Source organism: Vanacampus margaritifer, chromosome 20 (genome assembly GCF_051991255.1).
Source record: "Vanacampus margaritifer isolate UIUO_Vmar chromosome 20, RoL_Vmar_1.0, whole genome shotgun sequence".
Taxonomy (NCBI): Eukaryota; Metazoa; Chordata; class Actinopteri; order Syngnathiformes; family Syngnathidae; genus Vanacampus; species Vanacampus margaritifer.
This window is the reverse complement of record NC_135451.1, coordinates 8,314,077-8,340,729: the sequence shown is the minus strand read 5'-3', so window position 1 is coordinate 8,340,729 and position 26,653 is coordinate 8,314,077. Positions and strand designations below refer to the sequence as shown.

At 39.2% G+C, this 26,653-nt stretch overlaps 2 protein-coding genes across 3 annotated transcripts in view; both read left to right on the top strand.

Moving 5' to 3' along the window:
- Positions 1 to 5,187, top strand: part of nrp1a (neuropilin 1a) — a 77,531-nt gene extending 72,344 nt beyond the window's left edge. For both annotated transcript variants that reach the window (XM_077554361.1, XM_077554360.1), the window contains exon 18: positions 1,472 to 5,187. In XM_077554361.1, coding sequence (XP_077410487.1) covers positions 1,472 to 1,758 — 287 coding nt within the window. In that variant the 3' untranslated portion in view covers positions 1,759 to 5,187. The remainder of the gene's footprint in view (positions 1 to 1,471) is intronic.
- A 2,277-nt stretch (positions 5,188 to 7,464) lies between these two features.
- Positions 7,465 to 26,653, top strand: part of itgb1a (integrin, beta 1a) — a 28,801-nt gene continuing 9,612 nt past the window's right edge. Inside the window, exons 1-7 of the mRNA XM_077554591.1 lie at positions 7,465 to 7,754; positions 22,832 to 22,892; positions 23,261 to 23,346; positions 24,548 to 24,767; positions 24,848 to 25,018; positions 26,014 to 26,252; positions 26,489 to 26,644. Coding sequence (XP_077410717.1) covers positions 7,725 to 7,754; positions 22,832 to 22,892; positions 23,261 to 23,346; positions 24,548 to 24,767; positions 24,848 to 25,018; positions 26,014 to 26,252; positions 26,489 to 26,644 — 963 coding nt within the window. The 5' untranslated portion in view covers positions 7,465 to 7,724. The remainder of the gene's footprint in view (positions 7,755 to 22,831; positions 22,893 to 23,260; positions 23,347 to 24,547; positions 24,768 to 24,847; positions 25,019 to 26,013; positions 26,253 to 26,488; positions 26,645 to 26,653) is intronic.

The window sequence follows — 26,653 nt, the reverse complement described above, 5'->3', positions numbered from 1 at the left end:
TAGGCTCCAGCACCCCCGCGACCCTTGTGAGGAAAAGCGGCCAAGAAAATGGATGGATGGATGGATGGACTCAAATTGGGTCAAAAATGGACCGACCCAACTTTTTGAGTTATATAACCCAAAAAGTTGGGTCAAATGAAGTTAATAACCAACAATGAAACAGTTAACCAATTTTTTTTTTTTTTTTGGTGAGATTTTCATTTGACCTAACTTTTTGGGTTAATTGAATCTCCCAATTGGTTTTCGGTCAAAAATTAACCGAACCAACTTTTTGAGTTATTGAACCCAAGAAACCAACTCAAATTAAGTTAATAACCCACAAAGAAACCCAATTTCTTGTGTTGTGTTGTGCGTTATTCATTTGACTTAACTTTTTGGGTTAATTGAATAATCCAATTCAATTGGATAAAAAATGAACTGACACAACTTATTAATTGGGTCAAATGAATAACCAACAGTACAACCCAAGAAATCGGGGGGGCTTTGTGGTTTATTCATTTAATTTGACCCAACTTTTTGGGTTAATTGAAACCCCTAATTCAATTGGGTAATTAATTTGACTCAACTTTTTGGGTTAATTGAACAATCCAATTTAATTGGATCAAAAATGAACTGACACAACTTTTCAAGTAATTCAACCCAACAAACTGGGTAAAATTAAATTAATAACACACAAAGCGACCCAAGAACTTGGGTTGTTTTTTGGGTTATTCATTTGACCCAACTTTTTGGGTTATTCGAATTACCCAATTGGATTGGGTCGTTTATTTGACCTGACTGTTTGGGTTAATTGAATAGCCCAACTCAATTGGGTCAAAAATTAAGTGCCAAAAGTTATTTAACCCAAATAGTTGGATCAAACTAAATTGAAAAGCCACAAAGCAACCCATTTTATTTTATAGTAATTTTATTTGACACAACTTTTTGGGTTAATTGAACAACCTAATTCAATTGGGTCATTCATTTGACTCAACTTTTTGAGTTAATTGAATAATCCAATTTAATTGGATCAAAAATAAACCGGCCCAACCTTTTGAGTTATTGAACCCAAGAAACCAACTCAAATTAAATGATTAACAAACAAAGCAACCCAATTTATTGGGTTGAGTTGTACGTTATTCATTTGACCCAACTTTTTTGTGTTAAATGAATAAAGTTGGGTTTTGCTAATGCTAACTGGTCAAGAACAAACTGAGTTAGATCATAAAAAAAACAACTTTGATATGAATCACTCTTTTTCTCATTATATGAGTTGGGCTGTATTGTTTTGACTTTCATTATAGGGGAAAGTGTGGAAAAAAATAGAAAAATAGAAAAGAAGACTTACCTTAGATATACTTGTGGTCATAGCAATTAGCTTGATGATGTCATTTCTGCTGAGTCATGCATATTTCTGGAATCACTTGCTTATTAGTCTTACAGTTTCTTTCCATTTAAGATCATATCTCTTCTTTTTAATCCCTCTCTCCAGTTGAGGAGATCACGGAATATCCTGACTTTGTGGAGACCAACCAGATCAGTGGAGCCGGCAACATGTTAAAGACACTTGACCCAATCCTCATCACCATCATCGCTATGTCCGCCCTGGGCGTTTTCCTGGGCGCCATTTGCGGTGTCGTCCTTTATTGCGCCTGCTCACATGGAGGCATGTCAGAAAGGAACTTATCAGCCCTGGAAAATTATAACTTTGAACTGGTGGACGGTGTCAAGTTAAAGAAGGGCAAACTCAATGTACAGAGCTCATACTCAGAGGCATGAGACCCGAACCAGCACATTCATGTGACTATGTAACACGCACAGCTTGGAGAGTGCGCGCGGGACTCGCTGTAGCTACATCTTCTCGTATATCCATACGAGGAGGCGGACTCTAAGGAGCGCACATTACCCTCAGCTTTCTGGATGAGGGACACATTCAGGAACCAACGGGAGGTTAGAACTAATCTACGCCTTTCTCAGGAGCTGCAGTAAAAAGAACCTACCAGTAGGGGACACTGTGTACAAAAATAAATACAGGAAAAAAATATGTACAGATACGTAGATGAAATTTTAATTTTCTATTTTGATTTTCCATTCATTTTTACAATCGGATGCTGGTGTTGAGACCAATTTATTAATAATGTTAAGAGTATTTATCATTTTTTTCAAAATAAGTGTTTCGTTTTTCTTAGTTCATGAAGGCGATAAATTTCAAAGTCTTGAAATACAAATCCTAAATGAACCATATCCGGCAAAACTGTAAATTTGCCCACGCTATGGCATACAGGGTGTGCTCATAATTCATGAATCTGATATATGTACCAACCCATCCCCTCTAAACTCCCTCACTCCAAAATGAGTCGCATCCATGGGAATTTATGGTTCTGATAGTGCCTTTAGTACATATCGGATGGTCTCTTTTGAACTGGGTGTTTTTTTGTTTTTGTTTGTTTTTTTACTGTACTTGGCTTAATTTATGATAAAGGGCAGAAAACGGGCACATGATCATAAAAATACCTACAAAATGGTATCTAATCTATCAATCTATCACATCGTTGTGCTTTATTTGTTTGTGTCTGAAAACCACACACTGTAAATATGTTCTAATATATTTTATGTCTTTTTTTAAAGAAAGTGACAAGAAAAAAATATGCCTTTTTTTTTATTGTGCGTCTGTGTGTGTAAATACAATCTCCTCACTGTTTTGTGGAACGGTGCCGTGTTAACGTTTCATTTGACATTTTTGTAACAAGCAATTTCAACCAGCGGTCATCAAAACATTTCATTAAAAACCACCGATGGATGAATGAGTTTAAAAAAAAAAAGAAGAAAGACAGCAAAACGCACACGAATACTGAAGCAATGAACTTGTGGCCGCTCTTCGACACCCAACCCTCATGTAGCTCTCAACATTTTGTTGGTCGAGGCACCGACATACCAAAAAACAACAACAACACAAAACAATCATTTTTTGCTTTATCGCTTCAAAATGTCACTGTGGATTTAATGCACACTGAGGAAAAGCTATCTGGACAATGCAGCTTGTGTGCACTTTGTTACTGATTCCCTCCTGATAGAAATCTATTAAATGGGGTGAACTGAAGAATGGTGCTATACAGTAATTACTTTAACCACACACACACACACACAAAGCAGTTAACAGCCATAATAATGTGATGTCAGAGCTGTTTAATGGGATGTTGGTGAAATGGCGGATTTATTTACCTGATTCAGGTTACCTGGACTAAAAAGTTACTTCCCCCCCCCAGTTCTGTCACTTTATAAGACCACAGATCACCAAGTCAGACCTTTTCGGAGATATTTAAAGCATCAGGACAAAATGTCACCAAGGGGGACCCACAACCCAGCAGTGGATTTTACAAAAAAAAACAAAAAAAACTTGATAGCAACCCGAACTCGAAAGCATCCATCTTGTGTGATTTGTTCGTTGTGCTGTGGTGACCACATTCTCAGCTTGTTCCTTTCGGATTTAACATGACACTTTGCTCCACCCGCTACACATCTTGACGTCTGCGCTTTCAGCTCAATTATAAAAAAAAAATTAAAAAAAGTGTAGCTTCAGCAACATCTGCTGCTCAAGTAGGGGGAAAAGAATACTGTAGCGTGGACTCAAAAGAAACAATGTTGCACTGATAAATATTATATTTGAAAAGCTTATGTGTTTATAGCGAATATTTGCAAAGAAAAACAAAAAAAATCAAAAATAGAGGTAAAAAAACCATAGTGATGATATATTTCATGTTTTTGATATATAATTTCAGGTTATGTGATATAATTCTGAAATGTAAAATACTGGGATGTTTTCATTATTGAAAAAATAATTATAGATTCCCCTTTTCATTTGAATGGCATATTAACACCCCAATTTGTACTGTCATTACAATTTTGTGCTTTTTTTTTTTTAAATAAAATGAGAAAATACTACTTTTATTTTCAATACTGCTTCTGTAATTTGCTGTTGTAGGGAAAAAAATGAATAAACAGCAACGCCTTAAAAGCGAGGATTTGTTTTGTGATTCAAAATGCTGAACCTCGTATTACTGTCATTTACAAGATTCTTCAAAAGAGGATTGTTTTATATGTTTGCACTTCTTGAAATAACTTTCAAAATAAATTTGTAAGTCTGGACTGGTAAACAGAGGGCAACTACTGACCACTAATGAGACACTGATGCTAGCTTCAGTTAGTTGCTTTTTCTGGTAGCCTGTCATTAGTTGAAATCAGCTGTTTTCCCTTTAAAAGACGTATGGCCTGTTTTTACCGATCACTTGAGGTAGCGAATGTCTTAAAATGTTACTCTTAGTGGCCAATCTTAAATACAGGTAGCAAAATTCCCCAAGGCAGGCAAAACCTCGCGAAAAATTATTAAGAGTTGTAATTACAGAGAGATACCACAAGATGGCGGCAAATGGATACTTTTGTCTTACTGAAGCTTATCTTTGGCATTCAAAATGTTTCAAAGAAAGCGCCACGTCTTGTTATTGCTTGATCCTGAGCATAAAACAAGCAAATAGTAAATAACTCGATCTTTATTTCAGGTCGAACGTATATAGGATTTAATCAACCCTATTGTTATGGTTTTATTTGAATGTGTTACCAACTTGGTGACACATTCAAACTATGAAAGAATGCTAAAATCATCATTCTGTTTTTGTTTTTTGTTTTACTAGTGGTTCAGTGTCTTTGTGAAAAATATGAAAATAATTTTAAGTAGTTATTCCAACTGTCATCTTGTCGTACATATTTACATTTAATGGATAGACCAATAGTACCGACTTCCTTGTTACAAAGAGTAATGTTATAGGCCTACCACAAGTAGCAAAAATACAATTAAAAAATCATATACGACTAGAAACAATAATACTATAACTATATTACACACTATTGGTACAAAATAACACATTACTGTAGTAACAAGCGTTACTCTAAGCAACAAACGAGAATGATGGGAAAGCAAGCCGCCTCCGATTACTGTTGCTGTCGAAAAGTTAGCTCGGTAGGTTACAGGAAGTGATGAGAATAAGTTACAAAATAAGAGTGTGAATAGGAAGAGCAGTCTTAGCTGCCTTAATGTTGTGTGGTTAAAATGTAAAATATCCCATTGTCTATTCGTTCCTTCTTGTTTGGTCCTTTGCCCATTTAAGTATTTATGTTCTCATGCTCGTTCAAATAAAGACGTGTAAAAAAGCACATTCAATTCGATTTTTTAACAAATGCAGTATGAATTTCCATTAAGGTGTCGTCACTTTTGCCTAATCTATTTTAGATTGATACACAAATAAGGGTACAATTCCATATCTTAATTAAAACGTTGTGAACTAAAGTGGGCCGGTCTGAGCAATGAAAACTCCAGGGCTTAAATTGACTCCCACGCCAGCCCTGACTGCAGTGACCAAAGCTGATCACAGGGAGACGCCAGAGTTTAATATATTCACCAACATTTTTGCTCAGCAACTCGTCTCAAAGGCCTGTATTTTGTTTTGGTTTTTTTTAATTATAATTTTTATTGTAAGGACCTGGGAGCTGAGTTGATATTTCGTGAGATGATGATACACACTCAAAACAGTGTTCATTCGTATCTTTAGTTCTGACAGGGGATTTTACTTAGGTACAGTATAGTCTTGGGGTGGGGGATTATTGGACCACAATGTTTTATTGCGTGTTTGTTTGTTTTTTGCATTTCTGTCAGTTAGTTACATGATACACCTAAGCGTTACCAGGCACTAAAATGAACATGTAAAGAGAACAGTTGTGGTCTAGTAATTTTTTCCATGGCTTTACATTTCAACTTTTATTTATTGGTATGATACAAACTTTGAGATTCTCCTGAGCTTTGATTATTTCATCAACCTCCTCTGATAAGATTTGTCAAATGTCCGGCTTCCTGTTACACATGATGCATCGCTTCGTCACATCCTGTGGCGGAGTCTGAACAAATATTCCCTCTGAGTTGGACACTCGCTAAATTCATGGTGTGATTACTGTACTACAAAACTGAAATTCCTAATTTAATTGTTGTTTGACATAGCTCTATTTGTGCTCTTCTGGGTTCTATATCGGCTATGTGAAACCTTATCTTTGTAATAAACGAATCTTGTGCTACCAAAAAGCAATTTTTCTATGGACAAATCAAATCAAAGGGCAAAGAGCAGAGATGATACAATAAGTTTCCAGCCACTTATGAAGATTCAGCTTTCTGCATGTCTCAAGGGGTTGAGCTGCATTCTCTTGTTAAACACTCCTTGGAGACTAAACAGGATTCAAGGCCCTTCCGGAGTTGATAGTTTGTTTGCGTTTTCCTGGTATTTTCCAGTATGTGTCCTTTTCGCATACAGAAAGCTTTTCGATTTAGTTTTAAAAATAAACACATTTCAAATCATTATTTTTGACTGAAAATGATACCAGACCTGAGAACATGGTAACATTGTGTGAGCATTCGACATCCTTGATATCTAGTTTAGTAAGGTCCATGTGTTCTACGCTGTTTGTCTTCACTTGTAAAACAATTCAGCACACTCGTAGAAGGACTGTGTCTCACCAGTAAAGTTTTTTTCTACCACTAGTGCCACTTTTGTCCTATAAACATGACCTAACGGTGGATATAAATGATATCAAATAAATGTTCAAAGAGCTTTGACATCCTTACCAATAGGCAATTTGTGACTAGTGAGGTAAAACTCTGCACTAGTTAATAATGTGTACTACTATTTTTTATTTGTATTTTTTTTTTAATTAGTTTTGAGTGACAATACTAGTTAGCGTACAGATGTAATGGTGGACTGAATTAAGGACAAAGAGCATACTAGTTAATGGATATCTGCTTAAAAAAGCTTACCATTATGTTTCTGCTTGTGCAGTAGGTTGTGATTTCCAATGCTGAGTTAATAATCGTCAAGCGTCTACTGTATTCTGTTTTTGGTTTCTAGGACAATAGTTAGTGACGCATACACATAAAAAAATAAACAACTAGCTAAATTAAACAAACAAATAAATGAAAACCTTTTTTTTTTTAAATACAAAAGCATAAAACACACTGTAACTAAATCAGTTAGCTCCATGCATTGTGATTCGTTGAACATTTTAATATTGTGTTTTTTATTTCTGACACATACCACAATTTTCAAATGTTTTCTATAAGTGCAGCGTTAATTTCCTCAATAATGAAGCGCACAGACTTCATAGTAAAACAAAGCTAATCCGGAATGCCGATGACAAAATCTTCAATTTAAAACATATTGTATGCAAAATAGCCAAATATTGACGCTAAAACGAACAACATTTTTTCGAGTATTAATTTATAAATCCATATAATTTATTAGACAACCTTTCTTGTGACTTAGAAGGAAAGAACGACAAAGAATGAGGCTAGGTCTAACTTTATTTTGATGGTACAACAGGAAGTAGAAAGCTATAACAAGCCATAACTAGTGTTCATGCATGTCATTCTAAGAGCAGTGTGGTTTGGGCAAGAGGAGAGCAGCGCTTCGTGTCAGCCCCGCTGCTTGTTGCTTTACCTGCTTTTCGTACCCTTTTTACCTTTCCCTTAAAATTGGAAATCATTACTACCTCTTATCCGGATTGACTGAGCAGTAGTGTAAACCTGCTGTGACGTTTATTTGTTTATTTTCTGGTTGAGAAAGCTGGTCCGGTGCCAGCGGGGCGGTGAGTTACACCGCCGCTGCTGAAGCGGATCATCTTTGGAGAGGACCGCTGCTATCTTCTGTTTGATGCCACGGAAATACCACTTCAACGCTAAGGTAAACAATCTAGCTTTTTTTTTTCTTTTTTTTTTTAAATCAGTAATCTAAGAGAAAACTGGTTGTTAAGAGGTTGTCTATTTCACTGATGTTATGAAACGAAAACTACTAATTGAACATGTCTTCATTGTGTTTCTTAAGTCATAATGTTGTATTGAAAGTGTCTGATATAGTGTTAAAATTAAGCAAGATGAAATATTTAATCATGTTTTTTTGGTGTGATCACCCCACCTGTAAAAGTAGCCATCCTTGGAGGGATGCAACTAGTGATGGACAAATTAAGCTTCATGAAACCTTCATGAATCACTTGTTATATATTTTTTCACTCCTCTAGATGGCGCTCTTGGTTTAAAGCTGCAGTTGAAATGTAATAAATTTCTGTTGCACTGGCCTTTATATTTAAACCCAGAGCACCATCTACAGGAGTAAATAATGTCTTAAGTGCTTCATGAAGCTTAATTTTCCCATCCCTGGATGCAACAGTTGTGTGCTGTTTTGCTTCTTACTCTTGAAGCGCTCCTCTCGTCCCACATGCTCAGTTTAAATTATTCACAGGTCACTTAGCAGAAGTGGATACTGCTGGCTGAGGCGAAAGTGGTTGAAATAGATCAAATAAGTTCAATTGAGGTGAATCTGTACCACCTTGCTTCTGCTTGTTTACATGTTTGAGAGATTTTCATTTTATATAGATCCAAGCCGGATAATCACCTTGCTGCTTATTTGGTCAGTGTATTGCATAAATGACAGGCTGCACTGGATTGGATAAGAGCTCCTACGCATGAAGGAGAACAGGAGGATAAAGGCCTTTTAAACAGTCGACCGCTGACTCCGCAGCCAGTTTAATCAAGGAAATGGAAGCAGGATGGGAGGAAGGGCGGAAGGAACGTCTGGGATGCAAAAATGAGAAATGTGTGACAGTAAGGAAGGTTAATTGAGAAGGAGGATCGGACGTAGGGTGTTGGGTCTAAGAATAAGCTAATAACGTTAGCTGAATGGATGTGATCTCAAGTTCCCAGGGAACTGCCATGGCAGGTCCCGATTTACGCACCCAGCTTTCCTTGTGGACGTGTAGCATACATTTTATGAGTCCCCATGAGGTAGGGGTGATAAATGTGCACTCTGAGGCTGTTTCTTTTATTTCTCTGTGACATAAGTGATGAATGTTTACGATAACGCATCTGTGACACTGAGGTTGGCAAACCTACCAACAAAGATGGCAAATCCAGGTCCAGAAAGTAAAAACCCTGCCACAGTTTGGCTTTAGCCATTGATGCTAGCTAGCTAGTGTTAGACATTATTAACATTTTAATTCTTTATTTCATATATTAACCATGTTGAAATGTTTTATAGATGTGTAAAGTAGGGGAAATAGTGTTGAACTCAGTATAATTTGACCTTAACCTAAGCTGGTACACCTTGTTTGGTCTAAAATTCCTTCTCAGTGTGCGAAAACACATTCTGTTCGTGAGAACAGAATCTGCCTCGAACACACACACACACACCCACCCACACACACTGACTCTGTTGGCATCATCACTCACGGCCACTCAATTTGTTTGTGAGATGTTGTTTTGGGAAAAGGTGCCCTGGGAGTGTATTTTGTCTGGAGATCGGCACAGCTGCAAATCTGTTGTATAACGTGTTTTAAAAGGCGTTTCACTTTCCAAGCTCGATACTATAAGAAGCCCTCTCTCCCAAGGGAGGGGGCACACGGACACTCTGAAATTCCACCTCATACGTGATGTTCAGTATTCCTGTGACGGGAGAATTCTCTGTTTAATAAATCATCCTTGCAAGGTGTTTTTTCTTACAAGAAGTCTGTCTTCAAATTTTTGGAACACACAAAAGAGGACAAATTATTAGCCTCTTTCACTAGCTAGCTCCCTAGCAGGTAAACGAGCACCATGGGAGCTAGCTCTAGCTAGTTAGCTAGCACCTGGGGCTAAAGCCAAACGGTGGCAGGGCTTTTACTTTCCGGACCTGGATTTGCCACCTCTGCCTACCAATGTGATCAGGTTCACGTGAGTCGCTTGAGTCTATGAGGTTTAGCTCTATGTGACAGCCATTTATGCTATACATACACTATCAAAAAGGGAAACCAGGTCCCTTACTGATAATCTCAGAAGAACGGTTATGTATTAGGGCGTGAATCACATGCTTGACCCTGTCAAGCCATATGGAAATGTAAAGCCGAGAAGAAAGACTTGACTCAAGCTTTTACCAACACGTCATAACTTCCAGTCTAGTCATCTTAAAGTACAGTTAGATTGTGGGGTGTGCCTTTGGTATTGGTTTCATGCACCTCTTCTGGAGCTGTACTTAACCAACACTTTAGGCTTCTCCTTCTTTTTTTCCCCTCCACATTTAGTTTGGATGTCTTTTGGGTGGTGGCGCCTGCTTCTAAAAACAGCCTTAGAAGACCCTCCAAGGAGTAGTGAAAGCTGACCGGCTTGCGAGCGTCTCCTGTGAAAACGAAGCTAAACTTGTTATGTTGGCGGAAAAAATAGTAGCAGAATGTGTTTATTGTCACAGCCTGGACTGTGAGAAGGAGCAGGAATGTTTATTTGTCTTCCAGGGCCCCGCTTTAGAATAAACAAAGACTCTGCCTAAGAGTGTTACCTTAATCGCTAACAAGAGTCATACATAAGAACTAGGGGTGTTAAAAAAAATCAATTTTGCAATATATCGCGATATTACAGCGCGCAATTCTCGTATTGATTCAATATGCGGCCGAATCGTTCAAACATGAAACAGATTGCAACCCGTTTGTTCAATACAGTGGCTCACAGTTATAAGCCTGAAGCACATATTCATACAAATCTTACAGTGTACATGTACAAGTTTACTTATTATCCATCCATCCATTTTCTTAACCGCTTAGTCCTCACAAGGGTCACGGGGGGGCGCCGGAGCCTATCCCAACTGGTTTCGGGCAGTAGGCGGGGTACACCCTGAACTGGTTGCCAGTCAATCCAGGGCACAGGGAGACAAACAACCATCCACACTCAGAATCACACCTGAGGACAATTTTAGAGTGTTCAATTAACCTGACATGCATGTCTTTGGAATGTGGGAGGAAACCGGAGCACCTGGAGAAAACCCACGCGAGCACGGGAAGAACTTGCAAACTCCACCCACGAAGGCCAAAGCCCGGACTCGATAGTTTACTTATTAGTATTTTTCTAAATTTGAGTAAAAAAAAAAAAAAAGTAGTATCGGGATTAATCTGTATTGAATCGAATCGTGATACAGATCGAATCGCAAGGTACTTCACACCCCTAATGAGTACTTCTGAAAACCTGACGTTTGTAAAGAAAAATACATTATAATCTGTTTTATGGAAGTTTTAGTTTTATGAAAGAGACAATGTTCAGTATTTGTTGACACTGTTGGCTAAATAATATCTGGCACTGCAGTTTTACATACTTTTTTTTTTAGAGGTGCACATTTCGTCAGTACTGCCAGACAGTCCGTCGCACGGCTGTTTTGCTGACGAATGATGAGAAACTAGGTGGGGGGGGGGTCTTAAGCACTGACGGAAGTGGGTTTTCATTCGTCACGAATCAAGTCAAGTTACGACAAACCCCGCCTGTCTCGTGTGTTTGTTGCTTAAGTGGATTTCTCTGACTATATATGAAACCGCGTTGCACATCCTCTACAGTAGATGGCGGTATGCTCCAAAGAGCAAAGACGAGAAGAAGAAGAATTGAAGTTGAACCCTGTTGTAAAATGTGACATGGAAACATGACGTTTCGGGGTGAAAGAGAGACATTGTAAAAAGTTCACAGGTTGGCTGGAAGCAGTGACGTAATAAACAATGCAAACAGTGTTCCCAGTCTTTGTGAATGGGTCTTTTTCACACTCAACGCTCAGCAATGCCCATTGAGTCACAATGAGATATATACGCTAGCACATATTGTAGATGAAAGAATAATAAAAAGAAAGGCCGTGACCAAACTCGGACTTGAATATGTTAAATGAGCACACAATAACGCGCAATGCCGTTAATCTGAAACCTCAAACATGTCTTTAAACATGACAGGTATATCCTGATCCCAAGAGGCATAACATAAACGTGGAGTGCTTACTGTTCCCATTCTGTACAGTTCTCACTCTGCTAGCGGAAATAGAGGCTTTCTAGTTCAAATGTCAAACCGGGGCCTTAATGAGAGGCATCTGCTTGTCATTAATATGGCAGTTTCTGCACAATCAAGCTAAGGTGGCCACAGCTGGGCCTCTTTGGATTAACACTCAACTTTGACGTTGCTGTTTGTGTCGAAGCAAACAGAGAACTGCACTGTAGCTCTTTATGATGTCTTGGCTACTGTCAGCTGGCTTGTGTTTTACACCGGGGCTGCTTTTTCTCAGGCACGTGTTAGATTTCTTTTCAAAATCCAGACATGTAATACTGTACATTTATTTAGAGTACCGGTAGATAAAGTTTGTCTCCTAGCAGAAGCAGCGCCGAGGCTGCTGGGACCAGTAGCTCTGGCGAAAAGGTCTAAATCTAGACAAGGTCTCCTGATTAATACTTCACAGCTGTTTTTGTCTGACTCTGCAGACATGCCGTCATTTTTATATCTAAATGGTTTGTCTCTCAGGAAGGAGGTGCATTTCTTGTCCACTATCCCAGAAAATAAACACCTACGCACCTATTTGTGTTGGAGGCTTAATTAAAAATTATATAGAATGAAGACCTAGACTAAACTTCTCCTTCATTCTGTTCTATAAATTAAATGTAAACCATGTTACTTAATGCTGCTGTTGCGGGGGGAAGGGTGGCAGTGGGGGTCAGATGTGACTGCGTCTCCAGCAACATAATACAGGCTTCCTGTGTGATCCAGTTAAGTTTCCTGTGTTTCAGCAGAGGAAGGGCCAGCTCAACAAAGACAGTGTGGTTTGTGGAGATTTTAGTGTTTGGAGACTCCTCCTCCTTAAGCTCCGGGCTCACAATTGGTCTTTGACTGCTACAGCTCAGGGCACTCACTCGCCAAGTGGCAGGAACATGCACAGGAACCCGTCTCTGATCTGTCCTTTTCTTCATGAGAGCTGAGCTGTAGTGCTGTAAGTCTTCCATGCTCAGACTCTCACCATGACAGCTTTGAGTGTAAGCTCGCCAATGCTCCACATTAGAGGCAGATGAGGACAGAACTGAACCAAAACATGTGCACAGCAAACATTGCCTCCCTCCACTTTGATATGTACTTTTTTATCTGCTGGAATTGACTTTTCTTTAAAAGGTCTAACAAGGAATGTCAATCATGAGCTTGTGGCTACTGGTGAGGAAAGAACGAGGACCAAGTGCAGATCTTCATCCTAACTGCTTCACACTTGGCTGTAAACCACTCCAGTGAGAGTTAAGAGATCCCGGCTTGAAGAAGCCAACAACAGTATCACATCATCTGCAAAAAGCAGAGATGCAATACTGTGTTGGTGGCCTCAGTATTGCATCGTTGAGTGGGTCCCCTCAGCACCTGCGCGTAGAAATTGTGTCCACGAAGGTTATGAACAGAATCGGTGGCAAAGGTCAGCCTTGGCGGAATCCAACCCGCATTGGGAACGGATCCGACTTACAGCCGGCGATGTAGACCTAACTCAAACATCGGAAAAAGCCCATATTAGGGAATTTGGTACCTCATACTCCTGAAGCTCTCCCCAAGGAACTCCCCAAGGGACACTTATGCCTTCAGTATTGCTTCATAAGGTGGGTTTAGATCCTCCCATTTTATTGGAATTTTCAAGAAATGCGAAAATAAAACTGAATGGAAATGCTAGAAATTCGAAAAAGGGCCCAAAATGCACAAAAAAGTTTCTACGCTTGGAGGGGGTGGATTTTAAAGCATATCGAAAAAGGAAAATGTGAATTTTGGCTATGGAAACCGGTTTTGCGAATAAACAGGATTGACAGGATATTTCATCACACGTACAAAACCGATATCTTTTTGGAATTAATTAAAGAAGTACATATTAATGCAATTTTAGAAAACAGCAAAGAAACGCTCCGGTTGATCAAGAATTACTAAAGCAAACTCATACGACGTCATCGCACGGCGTAGTCGCTTCCTGTTCTTCTTCTTTTAAATTACTGGTAGATTACTTCTCTATGGTGTTTACCGCCACCTACAGCAGCGGAGTCCCCTCTCAATATTCGCAAAAAGAAGATCGGATGGAAACGGGCATAAGTCGCATGTCCGTTTTGCACATTTTCAGTACATTCGCTTAAAAAATTCAAAACAATTGGATGGAAACCCGACTATGGCCATCACACATGGCCCTACAACATTCATCTCGTCATGTACAGTCAAACTCTATCTTCAATGGCCGGCTTCATGCAGGTTTTGCATGTTTCCCTTCTCCAACACATCTCAGCAAGCTCTGCATAAATCTAGTAACGGTTCTGTTAATTGAACCCTCGAGGACCGAGTTTGCCCATCCCTGATCTAGATATTCTCACAACGCTACTGTCCACTCAAATCTTGTGCTTAAAAAATAAAATCAAATCTGTAATGGATTAGTGTTGTAGTACTTGAGATTGGTCTTGGTCTCAAAGACTCAATAAATTTTAATCTTAATCTAGTCAGTGGCAGCATACGCATGATTGAACTTGTCAGTACAGTAAATGTGGCCTAACCGTAGCAATCCAATGAAAGGCAATTCGATACGTATCTCGATTTATTTTAAAGTGGAACGAAGACTATTTTTTGGGGGCAAATACCCGCCCATTCATGTTACTTTGTGGTGTGTGACCATGGATTGATGGAGAGAAGTTTCTTCTGCAATTTAGTTTGTCTTCATGTACTGTACGAAATCTGACAGCATCTTTGCAATAGTAACCTGATAAATACTTTGTCAAAGCGCCTAAACTGATTTTCAGCTTTTAGGGTAATACTCACATTTTTGGATTCCCACTATCATTTTCATACCAGTCTGGGGGTCGGTAGTCTTTCTTGTTCTTGAATTGATTTGGGTTTATGCACCCTTGACTCAAAAACTAAAATAGCTTTAACCCCAAATGGCCACTTTTATAACCACTTTAAATCTGTTGGGTGCAGTTGAGGTCTTTTTGTGATGGTCTACCTTTTTGGAGTGATTGCAGATGCCAGGTGGGAAGGATGAGTCAGAAATATCTTTCCCGCACTGCACCAGCTATTTTCACCCTTGGGATGTAGCCATGTATAGTGATATGGACTTGGCCCTCATAGACCCGAGCCTGTGAATGTCTCAATTGTTTCTGTCAAACTAGACATCAGGCAGCTTTTGAGTGTAAGCTTTTTCAATATTCAATGAGGTTTTTTTCGTAATTGTTCAAAAGAAGCCAAGACAATTCATACATTACTGATTGAACGTAAGCCCTTTGAAGGCCGTATCCCTGCATAGGAGTGTATCTTTAGCCTTTGTCACACACAAGCGGAATGCTGGCTGGCTTCAGGCCACCCGATGTGGTTGAGTGTTTTGTGTAAAGTTCAGAGCAGAGGTTTCAAAACCAGCAACAAGCTCTATAAGCTACTAATAAAGCTGATATTTAGGATATCAATAACAGCTTTTTAGATAAAAAAAAAATGGATTGTTGTGCGGGATTAGCTGAGCTATTGTTTTTTATTTTACCTTATTGTTATGACTGACCCAACTTTAAAATGTTGATCATTTCTGCAGCCCCAAATAAAGCACAACCCAAAAAATATTTAACAACCCCCTAAATGAAAAATGAAAAAACCCTGTATTTAGAGGTTTAAAACTACTCAATGCTACTCTTTTCCAGCACATTAAATTATAACACATGCTTTGTGCGATGTTACTCCATCTGGCTCCATACTGATAAGCTCAGAAAGTGGAAAAATAACACAAGAATAATGATATCATCATTATTCCTGAAAACATCTATGGTATGTTTATTTGAGGATTTGAATACAATTGAATGATGGACGGAAGAAATAGGAGTGATTGGAAACTTTTTTTTTGTTCTGGCTCACAGTTTTTATTCTAGTTCCAGTTGTTTCCTCCCGACCTTTACATCACAAAAATAAAACATGTAATCAGGCACCATTTAAGCCGTCATTTGCTTGATCTACAAATGTTAACTGGTTTCTTTATTGCTGTGATGCAGTTGCTCATACAAATATGCTGGAAGCAAAAGAAGCACCTAAAGATTAAAGGCACCAGCGTCTGCCTCATTAGTATTATTTATCACACAGAGCCTCTTTTATGGGGAGGGGGTGTCAATGAGTGTGGGGGGGGGGGCAGTCTCAAAGAACAGCCTGATTCATTGCTTTTGTCCTCCATGAGAGGATCCTCCTGATGGTGACTAGAGAATGGGGGATGGACAGCAATACCAAAAGAGGACGTTTCATATTCCCCTTCAGTTCTGTCGGACGCCGTGTAACCTCTGAGAGTGCCAATATTTTCCCTCTCATCACGGTTTTCAGTCAAGGGCCGCTGGCTCGGTTTGGCTCATATTGGACAAGTTGAGCTGTGGGTTGTGATGCTGGTAAAGTGGGAGAGGAGGGAAAGGGGAGGGAGAGTATGGAATGCCCAAGTTATGCCAGAGACAACTCGAGAGAGGCTGAAAGAATGATGGAAACCCTCAAAGTATGTTACTGTTATTTTTGGTATGTTCTAGTGTACAAGATAAAAAAAATTACCATCTATTTTAGGACGCATTCTGGTAAAGAAGTACACATTTTCGAACAGTTTCTACTTCCAACAAATGGCTTTGAGGTAGTAAATGGCCTGTATATAATCAACTAAATATTGGCTACACATTAATGAATTTACTCTCTTTAAATTAAGCACTGTGGAGAGCAAGTGCTGCCGGGAATAATGACCGGCAGTGCCAGTGAAGTAGTTCAGGACTTCAACAGTAAAATGTGTCGGCAGCTCAAGCTCACAATGCTCTTTTTAAGAAAAAGTCACAACTTTCCTGCACTTAGGATATCTGTTCTTCCCCAGACATGTTTAAGGGGGAATGGAAAAGAAGGAAAAACAGGAAAGGGCGGCGCATATTCTCCCCAACTCTGAGGCAAAGAGGGCTGACTCAATTCCAAAGGAAAGGATCCCACAAACTTTGCTCGCCTCTGCTGACTTGGCTCTTTCTTCTTCCCTAACACCCCTCCGCAATTTTAAAGTACATATTAAGGGCTGTTTTACTACACTAGACTGTTAAAAATGAATACAAGATTGTTCTTCCCTTGGCTGAATTATAATAATTGCTTCATGACCGTGGCAAATATGATGTCATTTTGATTAAGTATAGCTATGCCCAGTTAAGCAAGTGATAACAATAAATGCAACTATCTGAGCCGATGATGAATACAGCGAGCCGCCTTTGCTTCACTTTCATATCTAGTGATGTGAATCTTTTACTTCTGTATGAGAGTGAAAATGCGATTTTGTGGTCTGTGATTTTCTCACTGATTCATGAATCTCTAACTTGTAGTCAGAGAGGGTAGCTAAAAGGCTTTAGTTTCACTCTAGCTAAAAGTACAACAATCAAAAACATACTTTGCAAAATGTTAAATCATTTGCTCCCAAAATTGTATAAAAATGTTTTATTTAAAATATTGCCATGGTCCCAAAAACGTATTTATACGTTTTTTTTTTAATGCAAGAGCAGGATTCACCGATTCCGGTCCTCGAGGTCCGTAGTCCGGCAGGTTTGAGATGTTTCCGCCCGCTAGCACACCTGATTAATATAATAAGCTGATCAGCATGCCTGATAACGATCCTGATCTTTAGTATCAGGTATGTTGGTAGGCGGAAAAATCTAAAACCTGCAGGACTCCGGACCTTGAGGACAGGAATTGGTGAACCCTGTGCTAGAGCATACAGAAGGCTTTGATGCAGCCTCTGACCTGAAGACGACGCTAAGCAATGGTAGTTTTTACAACAACAAAAAAAACCCGGTAGGCCAGTAGGTGGCATCAGAGTATATGAGATCAACCAGGGCTATGTTATAAAAAAAAGCCCCTTTCCCCAGTGTTTTTAACAGATTTGTGAAAACTGATGAATCTTAGCTATATTCTAATGCTAATTGCTGAAAAACGGAAACAGATTTAAAAAAAAAATCCTGATGAAGGAAGAGACTCTAATCTTTCTCTTGGTAGGTTCCGTGTTTTCATAGCATTAGCGACACAATATTCTGTGGGCCTTGGGAAATCAGTCAAAACCGAGAGCGAAGGGGGTTGCTTCAGTGAAAATGGCTGGGAGTGAATGAGTTAATCTATATCATCTATATTAGAGTAGTATGATGACCTCAGCGGGTTTCAGTACTTCCACCCCTCCCCGATTAGCAGAGGTGGGGAAAAACAGTCATTACATCGGGCCGTCATAGACGGATGCCCACCTTTCGACGAGTGCTTTATGACGCAAAGCCTAAAAAAAATACACGGTTTGACCCGGCCAGGACTGACGATCCGTCTCAGTTCTTGTATTTTTATGGGGCGTCACATAGAGTACTCGCCGAAAGATGGGCATACCGTATTTTGTATATATATATATATTTTTTTTCTTCTTCTGGAGATGGGCATACCTTAATGACGGGTTTTTCCCACCTCTACCGGTTACCTTGGTTCATTTTATTTACTGTATTCACCACCACGTCTCCCATGCCTCTCCTTCTCCTGCAGAGTGATAGAACCCAGATATCACTGGGATGCCTGTAAATAGTCATAGCTCACAAGTGTGCTTCAAGGAACGATCCACATTCCATGTTCCAGTGGCTGAGATATACTGTAGCCACAGAGCTTCAGAGCCAAAATAAAAATGAAATGTCAAAATATTTGTCACAGTTTTGCGGAAACAGCAAAAGAGAAGAATAGTCCTTGCGTACAAAGTGTCAACTGGGTTTCATCAAGATTTGTAATCCCAGGGGTGATATGTGTTATACATTATTAACATTTTTAATTCTTTATTTCATATATTAACCATGTTGAAATGTTTTATAGATGTGAAGTAGGTAAAATAGTGTTGAACTCAGTATAATTTCACCTTAACCTAAGCTGGTACACATTGTTTGGTCTAGAAGTTCCTTCTCAGTGTTCTGTGCGAAAACACATTCTGTTCGAGAGAGAGCGCGCACTCCTACAACTATACTACATTAGGAGCTGTCGAGTTCAACTTGTTTGTGAGATTTTGTTATGGGAAGAAGTACGAGAGGTGCCCTGAAAGTATATTTTGTCTAGAGATGAATACAGCTGCAGTCTGTGTACGAAAATAATATTATGTAACATATTGAGTGAGAACCAATCTGTTCTACTCATTCTTAGTAGGAGGAGAAGGGGCGTTTTACTTTCAAAACTCGATTCTTTAAAAGCTGGATTCCGCAAAAGAGGGGACACATGGGCACTCTTTAATTCCACCTTTTACGTGATGTAAATTGTTGCCGTGACCGGAGAATTCTCTGAAATAAATCATCCTTGCGCAGGGACTCTGTTCATGTCTTATCTCATCATTTGATTTATTGGACACGCAAAAGTATGGATTTTTAATATACACTCTTCATATGGCCTACGTGCTCCCAACTCTGGAAGCGCTGCCAATCTCACCAGTGATCAGCAAACGTGTATCCTGTTAGCTTCCTGTGTCGTTACGTTCCTGCGACTAACAAGTTGACGTCTGGTCAAATTTAGAGTACTACTATACATTTGTCCCGGAGTAACGTTGTACCAAACACCAACAAGTTATACATTATTTACAACATTCTAAGGTATGGAGGAGGATTTTAAAGGCGGCCAAACTTCCTCCAGAAAGCATTTTCTTGGCCTGCTCTACAAAGTTGTTCCAGTTTTTTCTTTACAACATTCCTCTGTGCAGCTGCAAAGCCTCACAGGCTTCTGACACATCACTGGTATCTGCATTTGAAGCTGAAGGTGAATCCCAAATAATAAGAATGTTAGAAGATGTTGTTTTCCTCGCTTTTATGGTCCCAGAAATGTTACATGCAGACTAAGTATCATTTTAAAAAAAAAATGACGTTTTGTCCTCAATATGATGGTGGTGCATGACCGCCACAGCTAGGCTAAATGCTGGACTTATCTCATACGGTAATACGACACATACATGCACAGTATTGCAGTCTAATCTCGGCGACTGTAGACAAACCGTCGACGTGTATGTGTCTTTATAATCGGACACTGGTGCGCGCACATACTTCAGCCACTGAGGGAATGCATCACTTAACACCCCACATTGAACGTCAGCGCTCCGTTTACCACAGTGCAAGGGAATGCAGTCTTTTATGGGATCTCTATGAATAGCCAGGGAACTGCCACTGATCTTAAACACGAGTAATACGTTGTTACATCAAGCTCTAATTGGAGACTCCTGCCCGGATTATTGCATTTGTGAAACTCTCGTGGAAATTCTCTTAGTAATGACTTTCAGGAGTTTGTGATTTAAGGGTCATCCGGCTATTGTTTGTACAGTCCATGTGTAAATTAGATTTTTTTTATTTTTGGCTTTTAATTTGAAGTCCTCCACAGTGGAACCTTAAAAATGTTGTGGCATTTTTGATATGGAGAGCAGGGGTCAACCTCAATTTTGAAGATGATTAGTGCAATTAGGTTTGCACTGTTGGGGGAAAAAAAGAAGTTCAAATTACCTTTTATCATCTATTATCATTATCACCAGTATAGGTTGTTGTTAGGGCTGGGGGGGAAAAGAAAATCGTCTAAGTCGACCCCAAAAATTGGTGGGGCGGATCGATTACCCGTGTAGTCAATGGAATCAATTCTAAATTAATAATTAATTACATTCATTTATGTGAAGACTCTCCTCATGATAATTATTTCTCACAAAAGTAGGAAGCAAAAACCAATATGCGACACTTTATTTCCATGAATCTCTTCCATTGTTTACATGATCAAATGATCACTTATGCAACATTCCAAGGAAATCACAATGCCCCATCACTGGTGAGCTATTTTTGGAGGGTACCTTAAAGGGCTACCTGGTGTCCGTGAGAACCACATTAGTGGCCCCGGGGTATTACAGAATAGAGATAGACCGATATGTTTTTTTTCAGGGGTGATACCGATTTTTAGTAGTCAAGGATGCCGATAACTGATATTTGGAGTCGATATTCATTTTCACTAACGGGGAAATTATTGGCATTAAAATTTGATTATTTTTTTTTTACAAACAAACAAATTTTTTTGAATTTTTAAGCAAATGTTTATTGAACTTTTAGGGTTTGTAAAATATTGGAGTTAAAAAAAAATCTTAGTCAAAAGTTCAGGGATTTCCCAGGGGCAGTAGCATGTCTTCAACAGTTAAATAAAAACTTAAGTAAATAGCTCCCTGTTGTTGTTTTTACAGTAAATAGTCTTACAAAATTTCTAAATATCTGCATTAAAAAATTATTTTAATTTCAAACAAAAACAGAAGGTGCAGAGAGTTCCCAGGGTGAGCAGCATTTCAGATTTTTTTTAATAATTAGTTCCCTGAAGTTAACACTTTTTAAAATGGTTCTATTATCGGCCAAATGATTACAGACGCTCCCCAACTTACGAACGAGTTACGTTCCGAGCGATCGTTCGTAAGGTGAATTTGTTCGTAAGTTGCTTCAGTGCTATATTTTGTATTATAATTTATGTTTAAAGAGAATACGTACAGTACTGTACTACGTATGTTAGAGAGAGAGAGCGAGAGACACACACAGTATGTACATGTACGTAATAAGATAAATAAAATGAAGTTTAACTTACTTTTGGAAGATGTACTCGATGCTTAAGGATTTGATGGAGGAGGAGGAGGATTTTATATCATGAGAGGTTCTTCGTCGTCGCTGGAATGGGCTTCAAAAGTTACTTCCTCCTCCGTAACTTCAATGTAGGAAGAAGTTGAGGGTCGCGGAGAAGAAGATGAGGGTTGATGAGTATCTTCCTTGGAGGATTTACTAGAAACTGGCCGAAAGAAGCGATCTAACGACGATTGCACAGTTTTCTTCTTTTTTCATCATAAATGATGCGGTAGCACTGTATGGCATCATTCAATTGATTTGCAACCTTTGTGCAACGTTGAATATTTGGGTCTTGCTGCTCGAAGAGTGCGATGGCTTTATCTATGAGCGACAGGCGTTTCTTCTTCTTCCTCCTCCTCGACACGATGCTGAGCCTCCAATGCTGGGTGAGCTCTCACAGCGCCAAGCGTCGGTATTAGCGGCGGAAAGAAGCACTACAGTACTCGGAAAAAGGTGCGCAATAAAAAATTGAACTTACAGCATCTCTTTCCGAACATTTTTTGACATGCGCGCATGCGCGCAGACATGTTCGTATGTACCGTTGTTCGTAACTCGAATGTTCGTAAGTAGGGGAGCGTCTGTATTTAAAATGGCAGATGGCGATATTTGTCCAAATGTTTATCGGCTGAGCTGATTCTCTGTGCCGATATTCAGCTCAGCCGATAATCGGTCTAACCCTACTCCAGAAAGACTGTCTGTTGCGGTGTATATATATACACTTATTTTAGGCGCAAAGCATAAAAACAAACAGCAATTATAACCGGGTCGCCCGTTCTAGTAACAAACGTAAATGTCAACAATAATACTGAAAACAAATGGTAATTGTGACTTAAGATGTTCCCATTCCAGCTGTTCAGCACAGTCCCCTTATCATTATTAAGCCATGAGAGTTGGCTTAAGAGCAAGACGGGATGAATCGATTTGACTGACCAGAGGACCTGCACACAGCAGAGAGGTCAATATGCGTTGCTCGAGAAGGACTCTAGGGAACTCGGGCTATTTACAGTAAAAGGAATTGTGGGAAAAGGCAGACTGTAGTCCACACGCTGTGTGTTTGTGAGTGCGCGCGCATATGAATATTCCCATACAATGTTTGTGCGTCTGAATTAAATCAGCTGCCTGTTGCCCTGCGACGGACTGAAAATAGCCAAGCAACCCCCATACGCACACACAGACACAAGATAATTTATCACCACCAGTTAAACCTCCACCGTTTACGGATTCAATCTGCCAAGCCTATAGCGCTTCAGTGCATTTATTTATTTATTTATTTTACAGGGAAATGATGAGTTCTGATGTTAAGGCAAAGATAATGGAATATCATGTTCCCATGTTCTTTCAGATGGACCTGAAGCTGCTTTTGATATCTACATTGTTAGGAGTCTTCTGCAATGCTCAGAAAGGTAAATTTGGTCTCTGTTACACTGATCTGATATTATTATACTGTTGCGTATGTGTTTAGTGTCACTGACGTATGCTTGCAATGTACAGTAAATGTGTTATTCATAGTGATGACTGCATCCGTTCTCGAAAAAAGAGGTAGCTACTACATCCTGATGATGTCATTGACTAGCGCTGAAGGTCCTACTCAGCACCACGGAGAGAATAATGGTGGCTGGATATTCCAATCCTGTCTCTAATTACGATTGAGCCACAGCGTTCCAGATGAACTGACGTGTAAACACGGGGGTTTACAAGGCTGCTTACTTTGCAGGGGCTAGGCTCTGACGCTGCATCCTCCTTTTTATTTTTTTTCTCTTTTGTTTTTCAGAGGGGAATGAGTGCATCAGTGCAAATGCCAGATACTGTGGAGAGTGCATCCAGGCTGGAGCGAAATGTGGCTGGTGTACAGACCCGGTATGAATCGATGCTCAAAATACAGGGTTTCCGCGGGTCATTAACAAGCATTAAAAGTCATTAAAAGGAATTGACTAGAATTAAGGCATTAAATACAGGTGTTGGTGATGCTTAATTTTACATTCAATATTGTGCAAATGAGTTACTTATAACACAATTTAGCACTAATAAATGTGAAAAAAATATGTCTTTGCGGGGACTGTTGACTAGTAAATGGGGTGGAGTCCACAAGTTGCTTCTTGTTCAAAATAACAATTGCTCTAAATTTGAAAAGAAAAACATAATGTCCTTTCACTAATGTCCAACATGAAAGTCTAATGCCACCTTGTGGCAGAGAAAATTACCTCAACACAAATCTATCACTCAAAGTTTCACCCTCCTTTTAACTGTAACTGTTTATTGTAACTTCATGAATTACTTACTATAAAATTACTCTACCAATGAACTAAATGATACAACCATATTTGTATTTGTTAACCATATTTGTCCACGTTTATATTAAGTATGAAAAACTAGATATTGATATAACGTGCGATTAATTTACAATTAATCGTGAGTTAACTATGGTAATCATGCAATTACGATAAAAAATTCTAATATATATATATATATCTAACATAAACAGTATATTCAGTACGACGTGGGCATTAAATTAGTTTTAAGTTGCATTGAAAACATTTGAAAAACATTAAATTAGATTTAATGATACCTGCAGAAACCCTGGAATAGCATTTTTTTTAAAACTAGACAAAGTGCAAATTCTGGAGAAATTGCGTGGGAATGCTAAGATTTTAATACATGCGGAATGCTTATGAAGTAAATTGAAAGTAATTATTTGATAACTATAAGTGATTAATTGTATTTAAATAATAAATGAATAAAAAGAAAACTTGAACTGCAATAATTGAAAATGAAAATATTATAAGTAATGTGGAATCAGACGATATTTAATTTTTGTAGCAAGTTCAAATAACAGTGTAAATGGGATGTAATATATTGGAGTTATTGCACGGCAAAAAAGTGAGCATTATAAAAAAGTGCCTGAAATAATAAAGGTTAGAAACAGCATTCCCACAATGATGTAAAGCTACTGTCAGTTAATTGATTTAAAAGCACTGGATCTGACAATTAACAATTTCATTTAAAAAAAAAATATGGACATTAGTTTTTAATTTCTGGCTATAATAACTGTTGATTTCAGGACTTCCTAAAACAAGGTGAGACCGTGTCTACCCGATGCGATGAGCTGCAGTCGCTAAAGAACAGAGGTTGTAGAGAGAGGTTGATAGAGAACCCTCGTGGAGAAAAGAGGATCCTCAAGAACAAAATGGTGACCAACCGCAGAAAGGGAGCGGATAAACTTAAGCCAGAAGAAATCACCCAGATCCAACCTCAAAAGCTTAGTCTCACCCTCAGATCAGGTAAAGAATTGAAGAGCTTTCTGTGATTATGTTCTCTACTTGTATTGATACGAGTTAAAATCTGACTTGTGTGTGTGCAGGTGAGCCTGAGTCTTTCAACCTGAAGTTCAAGCGGGCAGAAGATTATCCCATCGACCTGTACTACTTGATGGACCTTTCTTACTCCATGAAAGACGATCTGGAAAATGTAAAGAACTTGGGAACCAGTTTAATGCTCAAAATGTCAAAGATCACATCTGACTTCAAGATAGGTATGTCCTCTCTTTTTAATAGGATTTTCCCTAGTTTACACAGATGTTGCTGCTCTAAAGGGGAGGGTATACACACAGCAGCAACCTTCAAGGATATGAGTCATTATGCAGATAAAAATACAGGCGTGATATTGTGCAATTAGCGGCTATTAGCTAATGGTTAGCTCGCGGGCTAACCCAACAGATGTTTTTTTAGCGGCTATTTGGGAGTTATTCCGAGGTTAGCGTGTGGGTGAACGGTTAGCCCGTGAGCTAACAGCCTGCAAATTAGCAGCTATTTGGGAGTTAGCGTTCAGGTGAATGGTTAACTTGCGAGCTAACTGTTAGCTTGTGAATTAGCGGATATTAGCTAATTGAATGAAATGAACGGCTATTAGGTTAGCTCGCGGGCTAACCTAATAGCCGTTTTTTAGCGGTTATTTGGGAGTTATCCCGGGGTTAGCGTGTGGGTGAATCGTTAGCCCGTGAGCTAACAGTTAGCCCGCAAATTAATGGCTATTTGGGAGTTAGTGTGCGGAAGCCACTTTATAGTTGGTCCACAAGCTGATGGTTAAAAAAAAAAAACTTTAACATATTGCAAATCACAAAAGCTGTTTAATAAACATGTCCTTGAAGGCATTTAAACAGTAAAGTGCTGGAGTTTTTATTATAAAAAATTTTGACACAACTTTTTTTTTTTTTTCTGCAAATGTATAATGGCTTCCAATTGCGCTTATTGGCCTCCGATAATCTGTATCGGCCCTGAAAAAAGCATATCGGTGTATCTCTAGTGTCTTTCTTCGGCCCTGAAGGTCAAAGTTCAACAGTTCATCTGCAAAGTGTTTCAGCCGCTATCTTGTGATTCAGTTCCTGCCCTGCAGCTGCAATAGCATAAGTCATGTTTTGCAATACGATAAGAGTAAATATGGGATAACTTGTGTATGGAATTGAGTTCCCAATTTGCATTTTGGAAGTTTGTTCACACTTAATCATATTGTGTCATCCCAATATCACAGGCTTTGGTTCTTTTGTGGAGAAGACCGTCATGCCATACATCAGCACCACCCCGGCCAAGTTGTTGAACCCCTGCACCGGTGACCAGAACTGCACCAGCCCATTCAGCTACAAGAACGTCCTTAAGCTCACCAGTGATGGCAAAAGGTTCAACACCCTGGTGGGCCAACAGCATATTTCTGGAAACCTGGACTCTCCTGAGGGTGGCTTCGATGCCATCATGCAAGTGGCTGTGTGTGGGGTATGCGGTAAAAACAAAATAAACTTGTACCTATTCACTGAAGCAGCACTTATCATACGCAAGTTGTTTTCCCCACAATCATAACTTGCTCAAAGGGATGTATAACCAATTTACATGTTTATGTGCGAACACCGCGAATTTACGAGACCATCAAGATTTTTGTGTTAAACAAAAGCTCATGCACATTATTATCAAAACAGTATTTCACAATGTATCCATTTTTTCTCATCTCTCAGGAGCAGATTGGTTGGAGGAATGTGACTCGCCTTCTGGTGTTTTCCACTGACGCCGGCTTCCACTTTGCAGGAGATGGCAAGCTCGGCGGCATCGTACTGCCGAATGACGGAAAATGTCATTTGGAGAACAATTCGTACACTATGAGCCATTACTATGTGAGTATC